Source organism: Zootermopsis nevadensis, unplaced genomic scaffold (genome assembly GCF_977971745.1).
Source record: "Zootermopsis nevadensis isolate Lab colony 2312 unplaced genomic scaffold, Znev_1.0 Znev_ptg000002l, whole genome shotgun sequence".
NCBI lineage: Eukaryota > Metazoa > Arthropoda > Insecta > Blattodea > Termopsidae > Zootermopsis > Zootermopsis nevadensis.
Window position 1 is genome coordinate 19,988,433 of NW_028259134.1, and position 16,114 is coordinate 20,004,546.

Sequence of the window (16,114 nt, forward strand, 5' to 3'; positions counted from 1 at the left end):
GGCGGGCAGCGCACCTCGCATAATTAAGGAGCACCACACATCTCTTCAAAACGCCACTGCATGTTCCGAAACAAATTATACTACGCTCTTGGAGGCCATATTACGTCGACATCCGGAAAACGTGACCGCCTGATTCCATTACTTCAACAGCTGACCATTCATCTCCGCAACTCATCCGACGCTTTATAACAGAGTCGCTAAGCAATTTTATGACATCATCTGATAGGCGATCTCAGTACTTTTTCAGTTCCTAAACAGCAACCTCTGCGGTTGATTGACTGTCGTTAAGTGACCCAACTGCATCAGACACCCTGCACGAGGACCTGATATAACAAGATGCGTCCTTCAGTCTGCTTCCGGGGAAGAATAATTGCTTTTATTTCCTCCCCTCTGCTGTGCCAAACATAAGCGAGCGACTATTATCTCCGGCACGTCCGAAAAGACGACTCCGCGGCGCTGTGCATGGGGCACGCCTACGTTTAAGAAGCATCGACAACGTCGAAGCATTCTCGAGGAGCTCTTTGGTGGTGTTGTATTATATTCATGCCGCGTCTTGTTTTCAAGAGAACGCTCATCGAATAGGCCTACTGATGTCGAATTAATGAACGAGTTTAAGTAGCCTATGGTTTGTCAGGCTGCTGTAATTTATCTCTTGGAGCGTGAAGCTGAACCCTTATCTCTATCTGGAAACATGGCGTAGTCCGTACGGACTTCTGTTGCATGAAGAGAGATAAATGTTATGTTCACTGCTTGTCGCTGTCTCCCTGAATGATGGAAAATGTCAACTGATATCACAAAATACGTTTTATTAATGTCGTATTCGGAAGAACTTATCTCAGTGAGAAACTTTTCAAAAATTAATCTGCAGCAGAATGAATTAATCCCGATATTGAAATATTACTGAAGCAAATCAGTTTAAAGTTTGTCTCTAATTATCGTTGTTTGTTAAAGAATATTTCTAAGTAGTATGTGCAATAGTAGGACTAATTTAGTAGAATTTTTAATAATTCGTAATAGCGTTTCAGCAATTGTTCTATATATAAAACCTCGCTAACCGCGAGACGATAAAAAATGGCGAATGTGGCCCATATGTGGGAAAGATTGGCAACTGCTGTGGTGGACTATGTTAAAACCTCTCCTGTAGAAGGAGCCAAAATGTCTCCATAGATTGTGGGCTGACCTGTTAAACGTACGGAGCAGTGTAATTTATGAGAAAGTAGTATTTAAAGCATTGAAATGGATCTTCAGGAAACAGAATTGGATTCAACTGACTGGTTTGTTTCCCGTGGTAATGCGGGTCTGGAGTTCAGGCTACAGAAATAACGAAGAGCTGCTTATCTTACGTTTTATTCAGAAATGACAGAAACACAATTAAGTCACGTGAGTTAGTGACACAAAGCAACTTCAAGGACTCAGAACGGTTTGGTTTGATTCTGTGTCACGAAGTACCTCGAACTGTTATTAAATCAACAAATATAGACATTTTGTTATGGACATTTATTGAACCGCTCATAAAATGGCGAGATATTCTGTTATTTTTTTTAGATATGGTTCTATGGGCATAAGAAGGGTACATCGTAACTGCTCCGAGTCCATCATCATATCCTGTTGCAATGCCTAAAGTGCAAGAACGTAATCATTAACGCTCTAGGAGTGTAAGAATAGGCGATCTTTACTGCAGATGTATTGGCAACACTGACATGAAGCACTGCGCAGACACATTTTTCTTGGTGATGAAGTTCCTTTGAGTTGTGGAGCCGTGTAGCCTCCGGACTAGTCTTTCCAGAGCTGAAGATAGCATCGAAACCCAGAAGAGGAACATCTTCATCCTCATCACCGCAGTGAGAACCTCAAATCCCACATTGCTTGTTGTTGCTGATACCTGTAAAGAACGCCTTAAAATATCCGACGACGCAGGTAAACATGACGACGACGCCTAACCGATAGGTTCAGATCGAGACGGAGGTGCTTCATGTTTCTTCTCAGTAATTCTTGACTATTGCTGGGACAGGACTTTTAAGTAGGTCACGGCTACTACCTTCCATAATACACAGACCTATTATGAGTACTTGATACAGCGTTGTAGAATCGGACGCTCGAGGGGAAAATGGGCTAATAGAATTTTCGCAACTGCTCTGCTATTTACAGTATCTACAACGAAGTGATTTCTCACGCAGAATTGTCCGTTTAACGGAGTTAACGAGGGAGATTTTGCATCGCTGTGTTGACAAACATGACAGACACATCTACACCTGCTTTGTACACTCACCCCTCCCCTTCCACCTTCACCTCACACACACACACACACACAAACCACCAAACGATGGAAGCGTTTGTGTCGATTTCCACAAAACCGTGTCCGCCATTTAGAAAATTTTAACAAAATGTGACCTGCTACAAATTTGCAGTTACATAAACACGACCGTAATGAAATAAAAGAAATTGTACTGCGCGCTGTAGCCATGTTTTTAGGGCCTATTCTCGACAAAAATATCATTGACAAAGTTTAGATGTTTTTTCCGTATTTGTATATCGTGTATATAGGCCAATATTATTTTATGTCTTGCGTTTCTTACTGTAACACGAAGCAGTGCGATGTTTTTGATTGTCGCTAAATTTGTATTTACGCCAGACTCTGGCGGCAGATGTCTCTGGTGTCGGGTGTTGCAATACCGATATCGTGTCCACTGCCGAAAGACTGAGATTAAGAGAAAGAGAAAGCAAATATATAAAGGCGAATCCAAATACAAATAAATTAACATAAAATGTAGATGAAATAAAGAATATACAGAGTCTGTAATCAAATAAATAAACATTATTATAAAGAAAACCAGTTATAAGTAAATGAATGATAATAAAAAGAAATGAACAAAACCGAAATTCAACCTAGAACAGAGGGAAAGATTTTAAAACTCGGAAGCTGTAGTTGAACAGCGCGACTACAGTTGGCAGCCGTGCACGTACGTGACATTGCGGAATATGGCGGCCGCTGTGGTCAGGAAGCTGCAGGTGGCAGCTGAGGGCGCCTGATAAGTCTGGGGGCAGCATGCCGGCGCCCCCTCGGGTCCTCCCGGCTGGCGGAGAAGCTCCTTGTCCACGCTGGTCTGCTGTCTCAGCTGTTCCAGCCGCAGTTGGTTCTGCCGCTTCCACTTGGTCCTGCAACACAGGGACCCGGACGTCGTCAAGTGTCTCCCCGGGCGCGATCACCAACGCGCTCGACGCCGACCTGCCACTCACCTGCGGTTCTGGTACCAAGTCTTCACTTGTGTCTCTGACAGGTTCAGGGCATCCGCCACGTCGCTCCTGTCCGCCACTGACAGATACTTCTGGCAACGGAATTTGCGTTCCAGGTACGCGAGTTGCGCATGCGTGAAGGCAGTTCTCCTTCTCCGCGGTTTGCGTCCCTTCGTACCGACGTTGCCGTCAGGGCCGCCGCCTCCACTGCCGCTGACGTCCGCCCTTTCCGAATGTTCCTCGGCCACGTCACGCTGCTGGTGGTAAACTGCCTCCAGCTCCTCCTCAGAATCCTCTGCGGACGTTAGAAACGGGACTAGTGAGCTTGTTCGGGGCCCCGAACATTGTAAGGGGCAAATACAGACCTTCAGCGGCAATTAACAGATTTAAGGTGAGGTCATGTTTGAGTTTGGGGACTTGATTATTTGTTTTGGATAACCGTTGCAACCGATAACCACGTTAGTTTGTGGCAAAATAATTAATAAATCAGTACTGGTATAAACCAGTAAACATACAAAACCAATAAAGTTTCAAAAACGTCGAAACAACATAAATTGGGTTGAAGATATCCGTCTTCTGGGTTGTTGCTCTGTGTAGTCTGGTCGATGTTAACCAGCGTTTCAGAGGTCATACTGCCTCCGTCATCAGAGTATGAAGATTTCTGTCTTCTGGGTTGTTGCGCTGTGTAGTCTGGTCGATGTTTACCAACGTCTCAGAGGTCATACTGCCTCCGTCATCAGGGCGATGAGTATGAAGATTTCTGTCTTCTGGGTTATTGCGCTGTGTAGTCTGGTCGATGTTTACCAACGTTTCAGAGGTCATACTGCCTCCGTCATCAGGGCGATGAATATGCCTCTGAAACGTTGGTTAACATCGACCAGACTACACAGCGCAATAACCCAGAAGACAGAAATCTTCATACTCATCGCCCTGATGACGGAGGCAGTATGACCTCTGAAACGTTGGTTAACATCGACCAGACTACACAGCGCAATAACCCAGAAGACGGATATCTTCATACTCACCGCTGTGAGAACCTCAAGTCTTACATAAATTGGGTTGACCATGTGCTTAGGCGTACGTTAGACACAGTGCGTTACAGTATTACGCATTGCGAAGTCACTGTACTGACGTTTGTCTTGAAAGACCGAGGAAAACCACGGGAACTTTAATTCGAACCGAGAATATTAGAAACACTACAGAAGCTCTCCGCTGCGCTGACCTACTCGTAAACGTTATTATAAGTATGACTGTCAGCATCAAGACATATCCTGACTGTGTTTTCATTTACAGTGAGGTGGGGAGGGAATTACTGTAAAAGTATCGACCGCTTCTTTCCATATCCTTCCCGATTCATAACTTATCCTTTCATTTCACTCAATACGCTCCTTCTCTGAGCTTCTGACAGCGTCGTTAAATAAACCATAGATGAAATAAACATGAAGTCGTTAGTGCACAGGATTTAGTCACAGTTTGCCTGCAAACGTTTGTTTAGGCTACCTGTATAGCTAGGGAGTCAGAGAAGTTGCCGCATCTGCACGGTGCATACTGAGTATTTAGTATTTCAGGGTTTGTGTGCGGTGTTTTATTGATATAAAAGTTTGTTTAATCAAATCAGCTGAATTCGAGCGAACGGATGGATGTGTACGCACTACATTCGAGTAGGTTACTCATCGCCCTGATGATGGAGCCCGCAACGACCCCTGAAATGTTGGTAGACGACAGAAGACAGCAATTATCAGACTCACCACCTCAAATCTGACACGTGGAATTCTTTCTGTGTTTAGGCCTGCCAATATCATTGCTAGCATCTAATAGGCTTTGTGTTAGTTTTTATGGTAGTCCTGTTTGTTTTCACCCAAAAGGCCCATATTTAGGGTTACGTCATCTTCTGATATCTGCACCCCAAACAATTTATTTGTATGAGTTTGTTTATCTTGATCAAACCTGCAGATAAACATGAAATTCGGCCTATATTTTTGCACACACGGTACCAAATTGAATCGATGTCCGTTCAGAAGTGAAATGTAAACGGACAGACCCCTTGTACTGCGTACACATATCACATTTTGAAATGCGTGGTATACGAATTTTTACGCGTAAATTATATTGATTTCGCCTACTAATACCGCAGTTATGTGGCACATGACTGAGTGGAAATGCGTAATCAAATGTGAGAAAATGGCATTTGCGATTGTATTAAATTTGTAACTTCACTGATTTAAATCTTGTATAGGACTGTGAGGTTTGTCTGCAACAAGATGGACTCTTTTACGCCAACAGGCATCGCTACTTTAATTTTGGTTGCTATAGGCCTGTATTGTCGTCATTCGTACAACGTAATAGTGCAGTCTTGAATATTGTAGAAACACACAGCCACCTTTCACTTACTCCTTCCACAAGCAACCACAGTCAGTATTGACCCACACCTATACGATGACAGTCGTACTTCTGGACATATCGGGACAATCACTCCTACATCTTTGGTATGTTTTATTTTTATTTTTATTTCTATTTTATTAATACTTTCTAACTATAATTGATATATTTTGCATTTTATTCTCTAAATTCTTTTATAAATTCTTTCAAATTCTTTAGTGTTTCTTTCAATCTTTTACTTACAGGCCGATATGTACATCTAATAAAATTTAAGAAAAACAACACCTTCGCCCAAAAATGAAAAACAAACGTAATGAAACATCACCAAAATACTACAGAAATCATAATTGAGTTTTTAAGTTCTTAGATATATTTTACACCTGATGATGGTTTTATAAAAACCGAAACATGTTGTGTAAATGTTCCGAAATGTAAATCGATCAATCGATATGGAGCATCAATGATATTTTATTATCTTAATTATAAGATATTTTAAATATTGTGATAAGACGGATTAAAATAAATAATTGTTATAATATTCACAATATGACGCAATTACACTATCTTACGAACTTTTGTTAACTTTTAATACAACTAAATTCTTTATTATCATTGCCATTAAACACGCTAATAAAGGAAATGAATTGAATTTTTAAATAAGTCACGTAACGCATACAGGATTTTTTAATTGCCAATGGGACACAATCTCAGTTTTACACATTCATCGTAACCATTTTTCTATAAACATTACTCAACATGTTTCGTCTTACTGCCATCATCAGGGATTGGAGCTTTTACGCGTGGCTTCTTATTTTGGTGCTAATGTAATGCCGAAACATGTCGGATAATATTTTTAGAAAATTTCTTATAACTCACCGCCCTGATGATGGAGGCAGCAAGTACCAATGAAAAGTCGGGTCTGTGTTCTGGGTTCTTGTACCGCGTCGTCTGGTAGAAGTTCACCGACTTTTCATTGGTACTTGCTGCCTCCATCATCAGTAGCGGTGAGTGTACTAATCGGCGCAAGAACCCAAAGGTCACTGAGGTTATATTTTATGGATAATTAAATAGCCCGTATGTACTCCATGTACACACACGTAAATTTATTATTAAAAAGCTTCAAATTACACAGTACAGAGAATTAGAATTTGTGTTTCTTTTAATTATGAAAGTTATTTAAAGAGTGTTTTAAATAAACTGCACTAACAAGAGACAGCCTGTAACTTATGTTGCGTTATGTAGCCTGTGTTTTTTCTTAATACAAGCTGTTTTTTAAAGCAAACGACGTCCAATTTAATATTCACGTAAAGTAAGGATTAGGCCTGTATTTGACCTATAAGTAAAGAATATATTTGTTTGTTTAAATCTTGTCAGTCTAATCACAATAAAATTCATATTAAATATTAAAATATTACTATAATTAACATTTAAATATTTAAAATATATTAAATGATGTTCTCTATCGAAATGTTCGATTTACATTAGAACATCACTTTTTTACACGACATGTTTCAGTTCTAAAAAAACCATCTTCAGGTGTATAAAATTATATAAACTTAAATATAATTTCTTAAATGCAACTTTTAGTTAGATGTTTATCAGATTTCAAATGATGTTTTCTTCCAGATTTTATTGTATTTTTTTAATATCGTATTCGAAGTTGTTCTGTATGTACGTCGTACATATAATATGTAATATATTTTAAATATTTAAATGTTATTAAAATATTTATTAAAAACTTTTGCCGTCAATCACAAGTTTTTAATAAATATTTTAATAACATATAATCACAATATGACGCATTTACAATATCTTATTTAAATGTTAATTATAGTAATATTTTAATATTTAATAGAATTTTATTGTGATTAGACTGACAAGATTTAAACAAATATATATTTATCACAATATGACGCAACTTTATCATCTCAAGTAAAGAATAGTTTTACAACTTTTAATACAGACTCCCAGTAGGCCTAAAAATTGATAGTTGATCGATAGTTTCAAGGACAGAACACGTGGAATGACAGAAAACACTGTCCTCGAGCTGTGCATTAATTTTTGCGTTTTGTGGTTATCCTACTACTGATGATGATGATGATGATGATGATGATGTCTACTATAACAAGATTGGAAAGGCATACTCTTTGGAGTACATTGATAAAAACAATAAAACAACAAGGATAACATAAATGACAATAGGCCTAACAACAACGATTAAATTTACAATAACAATACTAAATAAAAATTATAATAGGAATTAGAGAAACAATGAGAATAATATTTGGATGGAGGGCTTTGGTTAATTCGGTAATGAACCTTTGTGTTCGGTAAGTCATATAGTTTGTTAGTTAGATAACGGGGAAGACAGTTTCGTTTTAATAAGTGGGTTTAGAGAGGGAGCGAACTGAAAATAGTTTTGTGGCAGCAACCACCAGTCTCAAGAGATTTGATTCGTAGCAAAAGTCATATATAAGTCGTAGGTTCCGGATGAATATGCATGCAATATCACGTGACGAGTTGGCTCTAAGATTCCGAATGCAAGTTTGAAGTGGGAGCGAGTTTCAGAAAATGATAATACTAATAATAACGATAACCACATTCTTTCGGAATCCTCTGAAAATAATTTTAAGAATGAAACTTAAGAAACAAGAGATTGCTCGCCGATAATTAACGATCAACAAAGAAGGAAAACCAGAAACTGAATTGAATGTGTGAACAAAAAGACAATGGAAGTGAATGAACACGCACCTGGTACCAACACATCCCCTAGCAGGTCCCTGATGAGGAACGACTTGCCTGGCTGCATGGCGCCTCCCCACTGACAGCCTGACACCACCCACCGCGCGCGCTGATTAGACGGGCTCCGCCCCCCGCCCGCGCAGGCGCTGACATAACCAATATGGCCGCACTGAGGGACCTGTGTTCGAATCTAAAGGCATAACTCGCATGTGCGATCGATTTCCAGAGCTTTATTTGTAATCGTTTTAAGGGCCGAGTATCCACTGACGTTTTGTGAAAGTTTGTCTGTCGTAAAAAGATGCCTGTGTTACGTGACTGTTGTAAAGTACACATGAACTAAGTACTGTCACTGAATGAAGCCTTTCTGCTGACAAGATTGCTTCGTAGTGTGGCTGCATGTGACTCTGAACGCTCTGAATGTAATTCTTGTGAAAAACTTTTATCTTATCTTAGCTCAGAACCTCCTAAAAATGTTTGACGCATTACTGTAACGAGACTTTAAGGGACAAACGGTAAATGTATTATAGATTTATTCTGGAATATTACGTCGTGTAGCCTGGTTGAAGTTTAGGCTTGCTGCTCTGATGATGGAGACAGTATACGAGGTGCGATCGGAAAGTTTCAAGACTGCGCCTATAAAAAAAAAAACCCGTACACTTATCTCAGGTATTAAATTCATCCATCACCCTCGAAGTAGTTCCCCTGGGAGTGAACACAACGATCCCATCGCCGCTGCCAAGCCTGGAAGCATCCCTGGAAATCTTTCTTTGTCAGCCTGTCAAGCACCATCTGCGATTCTGCCTGAATCTCTTCTGTCGTCTCAAATCTCCTTCCCTTTAGCTGAATTTTCATCTTTGGGAAGAGGAAGAAGTCACACGGAGCTTAGAAAGGAAGTTGGGGTCGGTTCTTGCAAGATCTTTGAGCTCCTGACAAACGAGAAGTCGATTCTGCTTCTGGTCCTCAGACAGGATGCGTCGCATGTGGAGTTCTTCCTTTAGAATCAGCTGACAGGTCCCATTGCCTATCCCAACAATGTCGCACAAGTCGTTGATGGTACGACGTCGATCTTCGTGAATGGCCTGCCGAATCTTCGTAACATTTTCGGGCGTTGTGCTCGAAGATGGTCGTCCAGAACGCTCGTCATCATCGACAGAGGTTCGGCCATTTTTAAAACGTAAATGCCACACAAAAGTTTGTGCACGACCCATTGCGGACTCCCCAAATGCTTGCTTTAGCATTTCATAGGTTCCCGTAGCCGTTTTGGCGAGTCTTTGGCAAAATTTGATGCACACGCCATTCCGAAATCGCAGGAGGGTCGGTGTAATGCACTACCAAAACGCCCGTAACTAAGAAACAAATGCTAATTCGATGATGCCGGCTGGCACACTGATTCACTATGAATGTAGGCCGCACCCCCTAGAGGCAGAAGTTAGTACTACATCCGGTTCGCCCGCTATTGACACAGTCTGGAAACTTTCCAATCGCACCTCGTATATCGCTGAATTTCCTACAAATTTCTACCAGACTATGCGACTGAACGTCTCGGAAGAAAGTTATTTTCAAACTCGCTGCCGTGAGAACCTGAAATCTCACCTAACAATGAATTCGTTAACAGTTTCCTCAAGCAGAGCTCCGAAACTTCGTTGGATGTTAAGCGAGTGATGCCCCTTTATCGTACACCACAAGGGAAACAGATTTCTTAAAATTTTGTACACTGCGTAATCTGTTATATTTGCCTATGTCTTCCCAGAAACCTGGTATTCCATTGTTATCAGTACTGTTTGATTTTTTGAATGTTTTGTCATAATTCCGAGAGGTTAAAAGTGGGAACAAAGCAAATGTTTGAGATGTACATGATTTAAGAGAGTCCTAAAGTTTCTCTCATCACGAACACTGTTTCTGAAATTGCACTGTTATTAATAGTGAATAGAATAGAATATAATGGAATTTATTTACATTCCATAGATCCTTCATAGATCTAAGCCAAAGATGTAGTAGTTATAACAGCTATTTACAGATTTTTGGAAATACAGTATTACAGCAAAATAATTATGATGAGAAATCACCACCATTTTTACTTACATGTGTGTAAATTCTTCTGCTCAGTAGGAGTGATACAGGAGATTCTCTTTTGACGCTGGCTTAAACATTTTTATATCGTGATTTAAACTTTTGATAGTAGGTGGAAGATTGTTGAATAACTTAATTCAAGTATAGTAAACTCCTTTTTGATATTTACTGAGGTTATAAATCGGCACATGAAGGTCGTATCTGTATCTGAATTTATTTGAAAATTTTCCATGTTATCCACTTTATTTATTTATTTAGTGTTCTGTGTGACGACAGGTCCATATGAACAGGATCCTTCCATCCTTTTCTCGGACTGGGACCTGTTCATATACGTTCTTGGCAGATGATCCAGAAGTGGTTTGCCATTGCCTTCTTCTGTGTGTGAATGGAGTAATTGTTGGGATGCCACGGAGGAAAACTCCGTGTTGCCTAGACCACGGCCTTGCCCAACACAAGTTATAAATTCGGGCACCGCCGGGAATCGAACCCGAGACCCCAGGATTACATGGCCAGCGTTCTAACCGCTAGACCACCTCATCTTATTATTATTTAGTGTTCTGTCTGACGGCAGGTCCATATGAACAGGATCCTTCCATCCTTTTCTCGGACTGGGACCTGTTCATATACGTTCTTGGCAGATGATCCAGAAGTGGTTTGCCATTGCCTTCTTCTGTGTGTGAATGGAGTAATTGTTGGGATGCCACGGAGAAACCGGGGAAGCCCCCGGAGGAAAACTCCGTGTTGCCTAGACCACGGCCTTGCCCAACACAAGTTATAAATTCGGGCACCGCCGGGAAAATAGTGAGAGCTAGAATTCAGTGGGTAACGGAAGAATATTAAACTTTTTAAATAATTCCCTACAAGAGGCTCTCCTTTTAGTGCCTGTCATTATTCAAATGATCCCCTTTTGAATGTAAAATAAGCAAAATAAACTAATTTTAAAGTTTATGTTTTTATGAGTGCTGAAACTGTCCTCGTAGCAAAACATGCCGAGCTTAGTTTAGGGATAATTATATTGAATATGTGTTTTTCAGTTTAATTTCTTGAGATGATACAGTTGAGTCATATTGTGATAAATATATATTTGTTTAAATCTTGTCAGTCAAATCACAATAAAATTCCTATTAAATATTAAAATATTACTAAAATTAACATTTAAATATTTAAAATGATGTTCTCTATCGAAATGTTCGATTTACATTAGAACATCACTTTTTACACGACATGTTTCAGTTCTAGAAGAATCATCTTCAGGTGTATAAAATTATATAAACTTAAATATAATTTTTTTTTTAAAAAAATTCTTGTCAATTTGTAGACATTGGTTCTGTGACATGCAAGCGAGAAATGGACGTTCCAAGAGTATAGAAATGTATTTCAATGAGATTAAGTGTGAAAGAATGTTATGGCTTCCCTGAAAATTAGAACGCAGACAAATGAGTCACAAATGAACCAGACTGTGGACAGAATTCACATATACGTGCCTGCATTTTTCTCTCAGTATCCATCCCAGCCTCAGGCATCCACCTTCATAATGTTCACAGTATTACATTACTTTCTTAATAAGTCATGAAATGCAGGTACTATTAATGCTTTGTGTGAAAATACACAAAGACGCATGAGGAATCCATTGGTCTGAAAAATACAGAGTTATAGATTGTTAACGCGACAACCACTAGGTCTTTAAGGGTAAATTACAGACAGCAAAGCTGGGGCTCCAGCAATGGTAACAGCAGCGCGATACTTAAACACGTAACGATGAGATGGCACTGTTCGTTAAGCTCGGTTATGACGAGAGGCTTTCGTACTCTCGATTCTTATTCGGTGCTTTCCGAGATCGATTTTGGTCTGGAGACGAAATGTTTTGGAGCCTACTTCTCTGGTAGGCCGATTTCGCACATAAATACTCCACTCCCGCGTCCTTCTATGTTTGTCAGCCATCCATCCATGCAGTTAGTAAAATAAGAAAAACTCGTCGACTGATTGTGAACTAAGCTTCCGCCCGCAGTTGGTACCATTTTCGACTTGAAATAGACCTATACTTATAGGTCAATTGAATAAAAAATTTTCTTGGATATTATCCATCGTCTAGTAAAATATAAAACGTAAAACGACGTTTCGGAGATGGGACTAGGGATTAGCTCTATCTGGTTGGCCCAACTGTGTAGGAACCTGAAGACGGAGATACAGTCCCATCTCCGAAACGTCGTTTTACGTTTTATATTTTACTAGACGATGGATAATATCCAAGAGAATTTTTATTCAATTGACTCTTCACCATCGTCAAGAAGTTTTAGATTTGATATACTTATAGGCTGTAGCCTACTTTAATACTTTTCTTATTTCCTCCAGCTAACACTACATGTTCCGCCCACCTCGGCCTTCGTGGTTTAATAATAGAAGTTCGTTACGAATTTTTTTTTCAATTTAGGCCTGTTTAAATTTGCTGTGTAATGATTAGCATTTGAGACGTTACAGGTTCAAACTTGCTTCGTAAGCATGCTGGGACCGCTTCCTTCCAAATCCCTCCCAAATCATCACCCGTAGTTGTCACAGCAGCTAGGCGAATATTTGTCACCCACTGAGGTGAGGGCAGGACCAACCTGGGCTTTGTTTAGAGGACAATTTACATCTGCTTCTCGCCTGAGCGGCCCCAGGGAGCGCTCCGTTCTTGTAAACAGGAAAAGTTTGCCGTATAAGAGATAGAGACAGACTCATTATGCACATCGCTCCACTGCTGAAACGTATATTTCAGCACTCTCCTGTCTCATCCCTGCCACATCTAATTCATCTTTCCCAGCTCCTGGTGCTTCGTCAAGTTCTATTCATCTTCGAACTTCTCTTGTAGTTCTACATTTCCTTCGGAGTTCTTTTCCCGAATCGGAATTTTCATGTTCCTTCGATGTCAATTTGTTTGCTGTTTCTCGTTGTCACAGATCATGGGAATTCACGAATCGGTTATTCGCGGAAATCTGCCTGTTATGTCGGTCCTATTAAGCTTCATATGGGACCTACAGGCCTACAATTTACGTATAAAAAGTTGTAAGGTTAATAATAATTATTTATTATTTTATTTATTTAGTGTTCTGTCTGACGACAGGTCCATATGAACAGGATCCGTCCATCCTTTTCTCGGACTGGGACCTGTTCATATACGTTCTTGGCAGATGATCCAGAAGTGGTTTGCCATTGCCTTCTTCTGTGTGTGAATGGAGTAATTGTTGGGATGCCACGGAGAAACCGGGGAAGCCCCCGGAGGAAAACTCCGTGTTGCCTAGACCACGGCCTTGCCCAACACAAGTTATAAATTCGGGCACCGCCGGGAATCGAACCCGAGACCCCAGGATTACAAGGCCAGCGTTCTAACCGCTAGACCACCGTGGCTGTTAATAATAATTAGGTTATATAATTAATACTAATTAACTAAAAGGCATAAGGCATTGCTGATAATGACGCGTGAGTACTTTGCATCTTCTCATATGTTTTGTACTTGCCATCTCTGTCAGTTAACTTTACCCTGGTCCCTTCTGACGCTGACGTAGCAAGCCCCAGCTCGAACGAAGAATGTAGTGCAACACTAAGTATTGTTGTTAAACTCCATTATTCTGTGGAGGTTAGACATATACTTTTTGGCGTAAATACGTCTATACGGAAGGGTCATTCGGCAAAAAACAGCGTTAGGAAAATGTATAAGATCCATACCAACAATGTGTAAATATGGACCGACAATGGTCAGCTTTTGTATGGACTCCTGCGTACATAATATTGCTTTATTCCTTTGCCTAAGAAATTGTTATGTCATCTGTTTACTCGGCATTGTTGTGTTTTATTATTGCAGTCAACAATCCGCTTTCGTTATTGTGGAAAGAGCTGAGCTGTGAATCGCTTGTAGAAGAAGTGTGTCGTAGATTAGACAATATTGTGCTGTTAAAAACGTTTTAGAATATAACAATTACTTATCTTGTGTAAGAATTATTAAGAAATCTGTGATACTGCCCTCCACTCTCTACATTTTAGTTTTGATTAAATTGATCATTGCCGGTGGACATCGTGGTCTCGTACAATTGAACAAAGTTTGAGGTTAGGGATTCCTATTTATTATTATTGTTCATTACGTTAAGCGTTAAGCGCCCGCCTCTCGAAAACCGTAAGAGATGGATCTGGACATATTGCGTACGAAATACGTATTACCTCTTGAGCTTTCCATATCTGTTTTCAGATTTTACATATCACGAATGGTTTAGGTTCTACAAACATTTATTTATACAAACAAAGGCGCATCGCACTTCATGTTAATTCTGCGTCTGCGCATTTACGTCAGATTCTCCGGAACAGTGGTTCCACTGTCAATTTTTACTCTGATTATATTTAAAATATGAATTTTATGAGATTCTTATGTATGTTACCTCTCTATTTTAATTAAATTTAATTTTGGGAGTATAATATATTTAATATTGCGGAAAATCTGTAGAGGAATTTACAGTCGTATTTAGACAACACAATTTTAACTACGGTTTTACATGAGACCACAAATACATTTCCAAGTTACGTAAATGGATTTTAACTTATTTTAATAAATATTTACTGCAGTATTAATTAAATTGTTTCGTTGTGATGAAAGATTAGGTCATGAGCAGTTCAGCTAATTTTCATAACCAATTTGGCGACATCCTCTCCACGTTTCACAACATTGCAGGGTTTCTGCAGTGCGAGGCATGGACTTAAAGAACCCTGAGGGGCCCTCACGTTTATCCACGCTTTAAATTGAAATCCGGATACTACAGCCATCTAGTGGGTTGGAGATGAACTTGCAATGGAGATGAAAGTCAATTGGATATTATGTAGATTTCGTGCGGAACTGTGATGTAAAATCAGAACGTAATGCGGTGGCTGGGGGCTGTTGTTACGAGAGGAAGCAAGGAGACGGAGCTAATTTGCGGTAACTGAGCGGAGCGAATCACAAAAGTTTTATTTAATAGCCAACGGAACATTCGACTATAGCAAATAAAGGCGCCGTTCACAAAACACTCAAGACAATTTGTGGAGCAACGATTCTGTGGGTACTTCGGTGAAGCTAGGGAATTTGTACCTTCTACAGGATTATACAGCGCGTTCACTATAAACCGGAACGAAATTTTCACTTCCGGGCTTCCGGCAGAAACCCCATGACATACCGTCACTCTCTGACAAACGCCAACCGTACACCCGTTCGTTATCAACAATTTAAATTGCAAAAGCCTTCCGGATAACAAACTTCAAAGCGATATTTTGTTTTCTTATCTCTTTTTCTAAATGTTAAAGTTGATATATTTACAAAGTTTTAATAATTACATCTTCGCTGTCTGAAGACTTAAGAAATCCTTTAGTCTCTGAGTACGGGCACAGCACCGCGAAACCTTGGCCGTGTCTTTTTTTATGTTATTACAAGACGTCGCCCCTTAGAGTTAAGAAAGACGAAATTAAAAAAAAAATTGAGATGGTTCAGTTCCAAGAGATATACAAATTTTACAAATAGCGAAAATATATATAAGCATTCAAAGCCAAGAAGATTCCATGTTCTGTCCTGTTAGAAACTTGGAAGGAGTTTTTTCTATAATTATTTTGGTGAACTGGTTTGCTGTTGTTTCAAAGAACTCTCCAACGTGAAGTGACTCGCAGTATTCCCTATGTCACTTTGACATGAAAATGG

The 16,114-nt window shown here is 39.8% G+C and overlaps 2 protein-coding genes across 3 annotated transcripts in view; one reads left to right on the forward strand and one right to left on the reverse strand.

The window, feature by feature from the left end:
• LOC110835217 (bromodomain-containing protein 3) overlaps positions 1-16,114 on the forward strand; it is a 90,605-nt gene that overhangs the window by 9,568 nt on the left and 64,923 nt on the right. The window lies entirely within an intron of this gene.
• Positions 1,332-8,441, reverse strand: LOC110835226 (uncharacterized). The gene is made up of 3 exons (XM_022075223.2): positions 8,365-8,441; positions 3,238-3,529; positions 1,332-3,156 (listed from the first exon to the last, which is right to left on the reverse strand). The coding sequence occupies exons 1-3, from the start codon at positions 8,420-8,422 to the stop codon at positions 2,940-2,942; spliced, it is 567 nt and encodes a 188-aa protein (XP_021930915.1). The 5' UTR covers positions 8,423-8,441; the 3' UTR covers positions 1,332-2,939.